Consider the following 13,525-nt stretch of genomic DNA (forward strand, 5'->3'; position numbering starts at 1 on the left):
TTTCTAAACACGGTGCGGTAACATTAAAAATCAATTATAGAAGGTAACTTGAAGAATCTACTCTATAGCAAATGCATGGGTCAAAGAAGTAATATTGAAAATTAGAAAGGGGGGGCGCCTGGGTGGCGCAGTTGGTTAAGCGTCCGACTTCAGCCAGGTCACGATCTCACGGTCCGTGAGTTCGAGCCCCGCGTCAGGCTCTGGGCTGATGGCTCGGAGCCTGGAGCCTGTTTCCGAGTCTGTGTCTCCCTCTCTCTCTGCCCCTCCCCCGTTCATGCTCTGTCTCTCTCTGTCCCAAAAATAAATAAAAAAACGTTGAAAAAAAAAAAATTAAAAAAAAAAAAAAAAGAAAATTAGAAAGGTTTTAAGAGTGATTTAAAAAATACCACACATCACAACTTATAGGACTCAGCTACAGCGCTACATATAGGGAAATTCATAACCTTAAATGCTCCTATGAGATTAATGAATGACATACCCTAAACTCTAGAAATTAGAAAAAAAATAAACATACAAGAAAATAGATGGAAATATGACAGATAAAAATCAGAAACTAATGAAATAGAAGATAAAAACCCAAAAACATTGGTCACTGAAATTAAAAGATGATCCAACAAAAAAATACACAATCAAAACAGACAGACTTCTAAAAAAGGGGGGATAAAGGAACACAAATCCACAGTATTAGGAATTTGAAAGGCAAACCAACTACAGATACAATAGAAATGTGTAAAATTACAAAAGTCCTCCTTTATTTCAATATTTATGTTGGTCTCCTGGACAATTCTCTAGCAACTATTTTTAAGACTATGAAACTGTCCTAAAGGGCATAATTAGCATCAGACAAGATAACAAAGGTGAAAATGTCAGGCAAACTATAACAAAAACCCACACCCTCCTCCTTGTGTATACGCTCTTTTTCTCTTTCCCTCTTCTTGACGACAGTACTTGTCACTGCAAACTGCAATATTCTTAGAAGAAACAGAATAAGCTGATTCTTGATGAAATGGCAATGTTTCAGAGGGTTTTTAATCTGTCTAGCTAGAAAAATAAATTAATTTGCACCTTGTTCGTTTTGACTTGCAGAAAAAAACTTTGAGAATTACTAAATACAAAACATCTAAATAATGAATTAGCCGTAGGTATTTGCCCCATTTTTGGAGGGAAAATCTTCAGCACAAAGATCTTCCAAATTTTATTAAGATCAGAAGCAGAACTGAAAACAAAATCAACACATTCTGACAGCGCTCTAGCCATCAAAGCCATAATGTCCCTTTTGTGTCTCTCTGTTCCTGTTTAATACAAACACTGATCTAAAACAACATCTATTATCAGGTGACATGTATAATGGAAAAATCCTCTTTGGAAGTCTTGCCAAGTATGAACTATACTAAAAGGAATGGGATCTGGTAAGAAATATCCTACTATTAACTCATTCACCCTTAATAAAGCCTGACAGCTACCAATGCCAATGTACAGAATTTTACAGGTGCTAAAATTTATAAATATATTAAAAATTTTAGAGACCACTGTCTCTAGGTTCTGCCTTGAAAACAAATGCCCAGTGGGCACACTAGAAAAGACAAGGCTTAACCCATACAATGTTGGTCATGCTATTGATGAGTCTGGTGGCCATTTCCAACTCTAGCATTCTACAAAAAATATCTTCAAATTTTAAGATAATGCTTCCAAATTCCAACATGGTTTGCTGTGTTTTGGTGTCTTCCTGCTGATCTGTCATTTGATAAAACACAGCCTAGCTTCCAAAGGTCAGTTCCAAAATAGCTCATTTTCCCTTTGAAAATAAAGTAAGACCTTCATAAAAGGATTTGGGATACACGTTTGTCTTGAACTGAAAAAATCTCCTCCCCTTTTTCAATGTAGGAAGATGCCATCAATTTTCTCAGTTTCTAGAAAGAATAAATGCTATCTTACAGTCAAGACCTTCAGAAATGTCAGTGGCAAGGCGAGGGATACAATTAAAATTCTTAGGAATAAAAAATTAATTCAGTTCACAACCAAAATATAAAATCTGTGCTAAGGCAACCTTAGCACGCAAGATGCTTCTCCAAATCCTTCAGATAGTGAGCTATTCTTAGGATTAAAGATTATTTCTCAGAAGGACCTCCCCAAACCGCCCCCCCCCACCCCACCAAAGGAATGTAGGGATACAGGTTATATGGCCATCAGGAAGTTGGCTCTTTCTGCACATTGTTTAGCAGCCAAAAAGGATGCCAGGCTTCAGAAAAAGCATCCAAAACAGATTCCTTTTATGGTATGATAACATTTTGCTCAAGAGCCTGCCCTTTCCTTCACAGGCAATGCCTCAGAAACTATTCCTAAATAGACTGATAGACACAGGGGGGCTTCTAATGAAGAAGCCAGCTCCCGATGTGTGTGTTTCACCCTCGGAAAGTAAAACCACTCACCAGGAGTTCTGGAAGCAATATGATCAAATGCTGTAAAGAACTTCCATTTTTGGCAGTTTCTATTCCTGAACCTCTCTGAGATGAAACTTTTAAGCTAAAGTCCCTAGTCTTAGACTCGTAACACCCCTCTGTTGCCAAGCGTTTTGCTAGTCCGGGTTATTCCATTTTCCTAAGGTACATTTTCTCCATGGGTCTAATCAACAACAGCCTCTCCAGCACCTTAAAATAGAGTTTAAACTTTGAAAGGCTTTCCTGTGTAGCTCAGGTTCAAAGTGTTTGTTCTCTATAGGAACAGCTCTTGCTTGATCGTTTTTATTGTTCTTGGCCACATTTCTGGGATTAAGACACTTTATAACAGGAAGAAACACAGTGGCACCTACACTAAACTAACATAACCTTCTGTTGTGAACACCAAGACGCAGAGATTAAAAGCCCTGAGACTTCAAACACAGGCTACATAAACAGCAATAAATTAGTATTTTCCACGAGTCTGACATTTCTATCGTGTGGGAAGACGCTGAAGTGTTTTTCACTGTATTTCACAGTGCAGAGTTTTATCTTGCATGTGCTAATTACACCCATCTCTAGTCTAAGACAGGGATTGGGTTTCTGGCACTAAGCAGCCATTGACACTTAGAGATAACATCTCTGAGACATCCCTTCAGCCAAGAAGCTGTGTAGGCAATGGGGAGTACCACCACCACCACCACCATCAGCTCCGTTGTCATCCTTACCACCATCACCATCAAATATTTATGGCTGTTTCCTCTTCTGAAATGCCCAGTATATCCCACAGGGTGTGATCAATTTTGAATGTTTCCCGTCAATGCAAAGTAGCTTCATATGGCATCTCTCCTACTTTAAAACATACAGCACTAGTGAGTCCTATATGTGATTTATTACAAAAGAGAAAAAATTAAAAATACCTTGAGACCGTGTTTAATTTTAAGGATAGAAACATGCAATCTGTGAAAATCTGAAAAGCAACATCTCTACACTATTTTATCTAAACAGCTCTTTACTCGTAGTTCACAGAAATAAGAGGAAAAACCCCTAAGCACTCTGGAAGAGAAAGCAGTTTCAGGTACTGATTTGTAAAGTCTGATGAACGTGCCTATTTGCTAAGTTGTGTCAGAACAGGCTACAGCTGACAGAGTCCGCATTAAGTGTGTGCCTAAAAGCAATTTACAGTTGGTCTTTAATTTTCTAAAATTTATACAGATTTCCCCGATACCTCTAGACTGGTGATGAGGTCGTGATTTGATGATACACTTCTGTCTAGAGTATAAGCTTCTTCCTTTGGCATAATCCCCCATTTGTCACAGAAAAAAAAAAAACTGCATGAAGACAACTCAGTTCTTCTACAACGCAGTATGTCTGCGGCTTCCTGAGTCCCCTGCTTCTTTTTCAAGTACACAGATTGACAGCCTCTCTTCCAAAGGCCAAAGTCAACGGGAGTCCACTATGCCCCTTCACCATACCCAAAAAGAAATAAATTTTATTTCGTTGACTTGATTTTCATGAGAGGTAGAAAGGAACTGAAAAGGCCACAGTGCCCAATCCTGGGTATTGTGGACAGGACATGTATCATGATCCCACACAAGCACAATCTTCTAAATGCCTTCCTGGTTAGCGGCATGATGGTGGCGAGGAGTGAAGTAGGAGTTTGAGCACGAGAAGAACTCACACAGACTACACTATTGTGTGGATGATGCCACTCAATGTCTTAGAAGAGATCATGATTTCATTAGATGCCACTGGTATTTTCCAGGCATCATTATATATTTGCAAGTAATATTATGTATTATATATTTGCAAATAAACAGATGTGACAGTCATCTACTATTTTACAAGTTACAAATAAATCTTTTAGGCAAATACAACATTGTACCTCAAATCACTATCAAACACAAAAATAACTCAATTGCAAATGGTCCAATTCTTAGAAGACCTATTCCAACTAAACCCAATAAATTGGGAATTAAAGGCTCTATAATTGAACAAAGGGCCCATCTTCCTGGTCACTTTAAAGCTTTCCCTACGTTATTTTATGTTACACATTTATACTTGTGAAGTAAATTTAAAAAAGGGTATCAAAAATAATCACATATACATATCAAAAATAATTACATATATATTATATATAATAATTACATACACACACACACACACACACACACACACACAGGACCTGGCTTTCAAAGAATTTAGAGGATGTACTTACGTTTTCATATACCCTGATACAACACCTAAAAAGTAAGAGACATACTTTTTTCTTAATTTTCTATATGTAGCTCTCAATTCCTTTAAAGAGTCAGGACTCAGAACTACAGAATAGGTATTAAAGCATAGAGATGTGAGCAAAGAAAGACAACACAAAACAAAAGTGATCTATATAAAAGGGGAAAAGGATAGAGGCAAACGAGAAATTAAGCAGATAGAAAACAACATTTAAAGAGTTGGGTGTTCAACAACCCCTTTCTTTCTTTCTTCTTCCTATTACCTAGCAATTCACCACAAAACTATCTGCAATATACCCACATTGTTCCTCTTCAGCATCATCAGTCTCAATGACTCTGTTCTTGCCCTTAAAGGTTCTGAAATCCACACTTCAATACATCCTTTCTATCATCGGAAGACAACAATGTTACTCTACTCTCAAGTAAGCTCGACATGAAAATCATCATACCAAAACCAATTATATTAATGCTTTTAAAACCTAACATAGGGGCGCCTGAGTGGCTCACTTGGTTAAGCATCCAATATTGGCTCAGGTCATGATGATCTCACAGTTTGTGAGTTCAAGCCCCGTATCAGGTTCTGTGCTGACAGCTTGGAGCCTGGAACCTGCTTCAGATTCTGTGTCTCCCTCTCTCTCTGCCCCTCCCCAACTCACTCTGTCTCTCTCTTTCCCTCTCAAAAAATAAATAAACATTAAAAAAAGTTTTTAAATAAATAAAACATAAAGGTTAAGTTTAGATTTATAGAATTCTATAGTTTATATTATCCCAGAAGAGTTATGTCATCTATACCCAAAAGTTTCTCATTGTATATGGACTTAGTGTAACAATGCAAAGGTAAATCTTCTTATTTGTTACATGTAGCACTGCTGGATGTGAAAATGCCACAGCGGGACAGATACAGGTAAGTAAAGTGAACACACCAACTGTATATGCTCTTGGGATATTTCCTCCATGCAGATTGGAATTAGAGGGCAGATGTTTCAGGGAAATAGTGAACCAAACTCTGTAGACACCACTACGTTGGCTCCATCCAGCAATTCCAAGGAAATTAACATTCTGCTGTTACGGAAATAGTTTAGACTGTCTCACTCAAGAAAACTCAAAATGGTCAGATGAACTAGAAACCTGGAGAAGTTGAAAGTAAGCTACAGGAGTCTCTAGAGATTATGCTAATAGTAATTTACATCTCATTTACCACAAAAGTAGTAAAGGACACTTAAAAACATGAGTAGGACTTTATGCACATATAATGAAATGCAACAGAAACCCACTCTGACTGCAAAGAAAGCAAGAGAAAACCCCAACTCTCAGTAGCTAGCTTAAAAAAAAAAACTAAAAAATAATTGACATTATTATCTATCACAAGTTAATGCTATATCTGGTCCATTGGGAATTTTGCACTTTAAAGTTTGGTATGTTTGTTACACAGCACAAGCCTTGCTAATCAGGTGCTGCTCTTTACACACCAAGATAATGCCACTGACATGAGTGAAGGCTTTGCTCAGGCTTGAACTTTGGAACCTTGCTTTTTTTGCAGAGATAGATTTGATATAACAGCTTCTGTCTCCCTCCTGACATCTAGTATGAGTCAAGGAATTAGGAGACAAAGAGCCAAAACCTAGCCAGAGCAGCTGATAGTCACAGCACAAGGTCTAAAACCAAGGCCTTAAAGTAGCTTATTTTCTTAACTTCAGAGCTACTCAGGGGCATTAATATGTGACAATGTGCTGTGTGTAATTAGAGAATCAACACAGACCACCATCCTGTCTTCAGCAAATGCTGACCTAACTGAATGACCAAACTTCGTATCTTACTGGAGTTGCTCAGTGCTCTTGAATTTTCTCAGGTGGCCAAAAAGGAACAGGCTCAGACAGTACTAAGCAGAAAATCCAAAGGTGCAAAAACTCCCAAAGACCAGCAAAGTCCCAACGGGTCAAAACCTCTACGTTCTTTTTTCGCTTCCTTTAGCCCTCCTCCTCCCAAAACTACACCAATACCCAAAGACCATATACCAAGCACCAAAGAGACAAAAGGTATAAATGCTGCCATATAAATTACTGTAGAAAAACTAAACACTAGTATGTTGTCATATTGACATTCAGAGAAGTCTAGCACCAAAAACAGTATGAATGGCACTACAAATCTATTATGGAAGGTAGTTCTTTAAAAAATCCTTGTATGATTTACTTCAAAAGATGATCAGGAATTGCCAAGAAGAAAAAGCCCTGATAGAAATGGAAGCATCATTATTTGGGGTTCTTTTTCTGTGAATTTGATTACAATCTTTATAGACAACCTACCTCAAGTTTAAGTAAGTCAGCATCTGCAGATTAATGATCGCCTCAGGAATGACTCTGATGCAATTATGATACAGATTAAGAATTTCCAGTGATACAAAATGGCACAATTCCATTGGGACTTCGACCAGTCTGTTTTTAGATAAATCTATGAAAAAAGGAAAGAATGTTTTGTCAATAAATCTTCAACACAATCAAATACAATTATCAACTATCAATACTTTTTTTCCTTAACATGTTTTAAAATAAACATAATCTAAATTTTTGGTAGCTCTGTTACTCCAGGGTTGATTTCCTTTTCCTGGCATATTACCCAATTTATACGGAAAAGCCAAAATATTGCTGCAACAGTTTTAGCTTTTTATATTAATTTGGAAATGCAGGCCAGATAGAAGGCCTCAACTGAAAATTATTTCAAAGTCATTCTCCCCTAGGGAAGCATGAAAGCTGTATCCCTTAATATACCTGAATATTTAATATTTCATTTATTTAATTCAATTTTGTATTCATAACATGTATTGTCTCTTGGAACATGTCTTTTATAACCTCCGCAAACACACACACACAGACAACTAAACAAGTATTTCATTCATTAGCATCACTGAGTACCCACAATGTGTAAGACCAAGATAAATCAACGGTGTTTAAGGACAGGCACTGTGCCTGCCACATGACCAGCAATAAAACTGAGCTCTTTTGGCCAAGGATACCAAAGACCTTACTAATGTGGTCTACAGAACAGTGTAAACACACAGCATGGTTTACAATACTACCATGTCAACAATAAAAATATGGAATAGTCCGTAAGGTCTAAATATGGGAATGGTAGACATAACCAAATACAACAAAAGAGCTACCACTCTTGAAAACTGTAACTCGACATCAATCATCTCAATCAGGCTGAGCTGACTGAGGAAGGACTCAATCAGTACGAACGGAAGATGTTTCTTAAATAATATATCATATATACTTAAAGAATCACACTCCATTGGAAAAAAAAAAGAATATTGAAACAGGTCAATACTCTAACGAAAAAGAAGTCAAAGGGATATCCTCCTGACTAACCCGCCAAGAAATAAAAACATAAAGAAACAAACACGGGCCTCGATGGCTTCAGGGGTGAATTCTAAGCAGGTTTAAAGGGACAATTATGCTAATATTCACACTATTCCACACAAGGTAAAAGAAGGTAAGTTTCTAAATACTTATTTGAATAGTAAGGTATAGTACTGATACCAATGCCTAACAAGTATCCAAAAAAGAAACTATTTATGAATCTCCCTTCTAACTACTGATGTAAATCCTAAATTTAAAAATTAGCAAGCAGAATTGAGCAGTACATAAAAAGATGAACATACTATAACTATGTGGGATTTATTCTAGGAATACAAGGATTTTGTATTATTTAAACAATTCACTATATAACTAGAGTAAAGGCAAAATCGCTTATGATCACCTCCATAGATACTTAACAGGTATTGATAAAATACTGAATACATTCTTTTTCAAAAACTACTTTATTGAAGTATATCTTCTATATCTTAAAACTGACTTATTTGAAGTGATCTCTAGCAACTTTACCAAGTGGAACATCATCACCATAAATCAGAACATTGTTTTAGAATATTTATATTCGTTCTTAATGCAATCACTTAATAAAAGAACAGTTGGCTATTTCTTACATAATCTCTCTCTCTCTCTCTCTCTCTCTCTCTCTCTCTCTCTCTCTCACACACACACACACACACACACACACACATGCATGAGAGAGAGAATTCTTTTATTTATGGCTAAACCTTGAACTACTAGAAATATTACCAGTAAAATCAAGACAATACATCATTACCACTATCACAACTTACTATTGTTCAGGAGATACTAGCCACTGACATGGATAAGGAAAGAAAAGAAGAACCAAAATTGGAAACAAAAAGATAGAATTATCAGTATTCACAAATAATATGATTGTTTTCCCAGAAAACCCAAAAATATCAAGAGAAAAGCTATTTCAAATGTTAAAAAGGTACAGGCTAGAAAATGAATATGCTGAAAAATAGCCTACACACACACACATACACACACACACTCACTAGCAAAATGATACAACACAAGAAATCTAATTTATTATAAGAGTAAAACATCTGGAAATCTGACGAAACATGCAAAGTTTATATGAAGAAAACTTTGAAATGCTACTAAGCAATAAAAAACAAAGGTTACAATTGAAAAGATATTCCCTGATAGTAAATAAGACAGCATCAAAAAAAGTATCAGTTCTCCCTAAGCTACACGTGTATAATGGAATGAACCCCCAATTAAAAAAATAGGCTTCTACAATACTTTTTGATTTGCTGAGGTTATTATACAAGTTGACTTTAAAGTTCATATGGTAAAATAACAATGCAAAAAGAGCAAGGTATCTCTCAAAACAAAAGGCGCTCTGAGGGGCACCGGCTCCCCTAGGCATTAACAGACACATCATAAGACAGTGTGATGGGCAGGTGAGAAGGTCAAGGGAACAAATTACAAATAGGTCAAAGATATATATGGAAATCAAGTGTGCAGTCAAGGTTGCATTTCAATTCAATAGGTTAAAGAGGTAGGGTCAGTAAACAGTTTGAGAAACCTGGATAGTCAGCTGAAACAAAGGATGACCTATTTCACTCCTTTTATTTCAATACATCCTAAATGAATTAAATGATTGCCTTTAAAAAGTGAAGCCATAAGAGCACTAGAACAACACATGGGAAGTTTGTGTTTATGATCTTAGAATGGAGAAAGCCTTCCTATGAATGGCATAACACAACACTGATGAATCAACACATAACAAAATTTAAGGCATTTTAAAACAAACAAAAATTCTACCAAAGACATAAATGACAGTCAAGGAATGGGAGCAGGGTGGGAAGTCCTACAATACATAAACCCAGTAAGCTAATTTTTTATACATATAAAGAGCTTCTATAGTCAATGATAGTAAGTTTGAAACTCTGGAAAAAAAAGGAAGGAAGGAAGAAAGGAGGGAGGGGAAAGGAAGGAAGGAGGGAGGGAAGGAAGGAAGGAAGGAAGGAAGGAAGGAAGGAAGGAAGTTAGGAAGGAAAGAAGGAAAAGAAATGAACAGATGGCTTACAGAAAAGGAAATATAAATGGCTCTTAAGCATATGAAAAACTGATCAACCTGACTAAAATGTGAACAATGTAAATCACAGCTACATGGGACATTTTTCACCTAGTAGACTAGTAAATATCAAATAGTTTGATAAACACATTATAACGCTGAGGACATGATGTAAATGAAGAACATGTCAGCAAAATCAATCAAAATTACAAATGTACATACTTCATTCAACCTAGAAATCTTTCTCATCTACAGATAAACTCATATGACTGCAAATGACATTTTTTAGCATGGCTGGAAAGAACAAAAAATAGAGAGCAAGTTAAATATTGGTGTGTGGTTATACATTAATATGCTATTGATAAATATAAATAAAACTAAAATTAAATCAATCAATATTAACATACTGTTAATATTTCATGTGGTGTAATAGAATATTAAACATTATATTCCATAATGAAGTGCTGATACTATGCAGTCATTAAAATGAATGAAGCAGCTTTATTTGTGCTGATCTGGTACAGTCTCTCAGACATATTATATATATTTTTTAAAGCCTGGTACAGAAACAGTATTAGCATTTGTGTTTGTAAATGAATATTTACACAGTTGTTTAAGTATAAATAGATTATCTCTGGAAGCTGCAGAAGAAACCGGCAGAAGTAGTTGTTTCTGGAGAAAGCATTTCTTGTTGAGAGGACAGGTGTGTGTGTGTGGGGGGGTGTTCCCGCAACTGTACATCCGGCTGTGGCTTTAGAAATGTGAGTGCATTGCTTATTTCATTATATATATAGAAATGAATTCCATACATATATATATATATATAATCTGTGTGTATATACATAGATATAGGATTATGTATATATACATATGTGTATGTATACAGATGTATGTGTGTATACATATATGGGTTTATGTATATGTATCTGTGTATGTATACACATATACAACTTCCTACCAACATTCTTGTTTTTTAATTTTTTTTTAAGTTTATTTATTTATTGTGTGAGAGAGAAAAAGTACAAGCAGGGGAAGGCCAGAGAAAGAGGGGGAGAGGGAGAGAAGGGGAGAGACAGAGAGAGAGAGACAGAGAGAGAGAATCCCAAGCAGGCTCCACGCTGACAGCGCAGAGCCCGATGCAGGGTCCATCTTGCAAACTGTTGAGATCATGACGTGAGCTGAGATCATGACATGAGCTGAGACCAAGAGGTAGATGCTTAACCAACTGAGCCACCCAAGCGCCCCTGTACCAACCTTCCTTCTCTACATGCAGAATTTTGTTTCATTGGAAAAGAGATTTGAGAAGCCAGAGCAAACCGCGAAGTCCCATGCTCTTAATTAAGGGAACTACAGGAGCAAGCTTCTTTTCATGAATGTTTAAAATCGCGACAGAAAAAAACTCCGAAAGTCTTGCATTCTTTCTTCCTGAAACTCTCTACTGGACACGGCAATCTTCTTGTGCTATGGTGCTGGAAATTTGCCCAGAAAACTTTTACGTGCGTTTTTCCTTCGGATTCAACTCAAATTTCTACTCAGGCTCCAGTTTACATTCAAAACTTTGCCTTTCCTGAGAACTGCTAGGATGGCACTATCAAGCTGAATGTCTCAGTAACTATTTTCAATAATAATAATGTTATTATTAGTTTCAGTGTCATGAATGCTTTTAAAAAAAAAGATATAGGCATTTTTGTAGAAATGCTGTCATATAACTATAAACCTTTTACTTTTTTATTGTTTTTAAGCTTATTTATTTATTTTTGAGAGACAGAGAGAGCATGAGCACAGGGGGATGGGCAGAGAGAGAGAGAATCCCAAGCCGGCTCTCGACCATCAGCGTCAGCCTGACACAGGTTCCATCTCACAAACCACGAGATCATGACCTGATCTGAAACCAAAATCAGATGCTCAACCAACTGGGCCACCCAGGCACCTCAACTATAAACCTTTTAAATGATCATGGGATACCAAATCAATAATAGAAACCACCCCAACCAGAGCACAGATCAATTCTAAATCTATAACCACGTGTTATATGTTTGAGAAAGTTACTCAATTTCCCAGGTCTATGTTTCCGGATACGTAAACTTAAGAGTATATGCAACTGAAAATGTTCTAACGCTCTTTTCAGATCTCAGATTTGTGTATATAAATAAAAAGTATTTAGAATTCAAGTATTTTCTGTCAAAAGTACTCAGAATCCAAGTGGTTTTGCTTCATCATAGTAATCAATACCAACAGTGGAGTATCACAAAAAGTGATAAAATGCAAACCCACATGTAACAAATACTGGCACATCTTTTTAATAAATTTGTCCTTTCATTGTAAAATCTATATTCTTATTACATAATCTCTTTTAGGAGTGCTCTGTTTTCAAACTTGGGGAAAATGCAATGGCAGGAGAAAGAAATGATATAATAGCTTATAAATTAAGCTATATTTAATTCTGGTCTCAACTTACTAATAGCATCATCATGAACAGTTACTGTTAGTATAATGTTCTAATTAGTGTCTGAGTCTGGTATCTTTGTTACTACTCAGAATAAAGACATGATATGCTCTCGCCCCTTTTGACAGTCTCCTCCACAATCTCCAGATTGGAAGGGAAGCTTTAGTACTTTCCTTCCGTAATTTCCTCCTGCAGCCTAACTTCACATGCCAGAAGGAGCTGAATGAAGGGCTGGTGAGAGCTTCTGAAGAGATGCTCTTAGTCCTGCCTGCTGAGAGAAGAGGAAGCATATCTGGTAAAACGTAAATTGCCCGCATTTTAAATTGTATCTGATATCTCCTCTTTAATCCTTGTTTTTAATGGTGCAGTTCTGGATGTATTTTTTCCGGAATCCTTTTTCTGAAAGGCCTCAGGCTATTCATTATAAATAAAGTTACAAGAAGGGCACCCAGGTGGCTCAGTCGGTTAAGCGTCCGACTTCAGCCCAGGTCATGATCTCACTGTTCTTGGGTTCGAGCCCCATGTCAGGCTCTGTGCTGACAGCTCAGGGCCTGGAGCCTGCTTTGCATTCTGTGTCTTCCTCTCTCTGCCCCTCTCCCACTTATGATGTGTCTGTCTCCCAAAGAGAAATAAACATTAAAAAAATTTAAATAAAGTCACAAGGTATAAACACTGGGCATCTGCCATGCCCTAGCCTACATTGCTAGCCACCCAAACAGACCTCCAGGTCTACTTGGTTAGTGAGAATTTACCTAGGCACTGTGCTCCCTATCATCCTGGGTCTGTGTTCCAGTTTCTACATCAAGAGGGAAGAAATTTATTACAAACTCTGCATACAGCTCAGACTCTTTCAATGCCTATATAAAAACAGTTGCCTAGATCAGCTTCGTTCAAATTAAAACAAAGCTGAAAAACAGGAAAAAAAAGTTTTCCTTTCTTATTTTTTTAAGTTCACTACCCATATGATTAATTATCGACTTACTTACCAACAT

General features: G+C 36.7%; 1 protein-coding gene across 4 annotated transcripts in view; it reads right to left on the reverse strand.

Annotated features, from left to right (window-relative positions):
- Nucleotides 1-13,525, reverse strand: part of LRCH1 (leucine rich repeats and calponin homology domain containing 1) — a 201,008-nt gene that overhangs the window by 96,108 nt on the left and 91,375 nt on the right. For 3 of the 4 annotated variants that reach the window (XM_047870810.1, XM_047871063.1, XM_047870895.1), the window contains exon 2: nucleotides 6,973-7,117. The exons of the other annotated variant lie outside the window; for it this stretch is intronic. In XM_047870810.1, the coding sequence (XP_047726766.1) occupies nucleotides 6,973-7,117 (145 nt within the window). The remainder of the gene's footprint in view (nucleotides 1-6,972; nucleotides 7,118-13,525) is intronic. 4 annotated transcript variants of the gene reach the window in all.

The sequence above is a fragment of the Prionailurus viverrinus genome, chromosome A1, assembly GCF_022837055.1.
Source record: "Prionailurus viverrinus isolate Anna chromosome A1, UM_Priviv_1.0, whole genome shotgun sequence".
Taxonomy (NCBI): domain Eukaryota; kingdom Metazoa; phylum Chordata; class Mammalia; order Carnivora; family Felidae; genus Prionailurus; species Prionailurus viverrinus.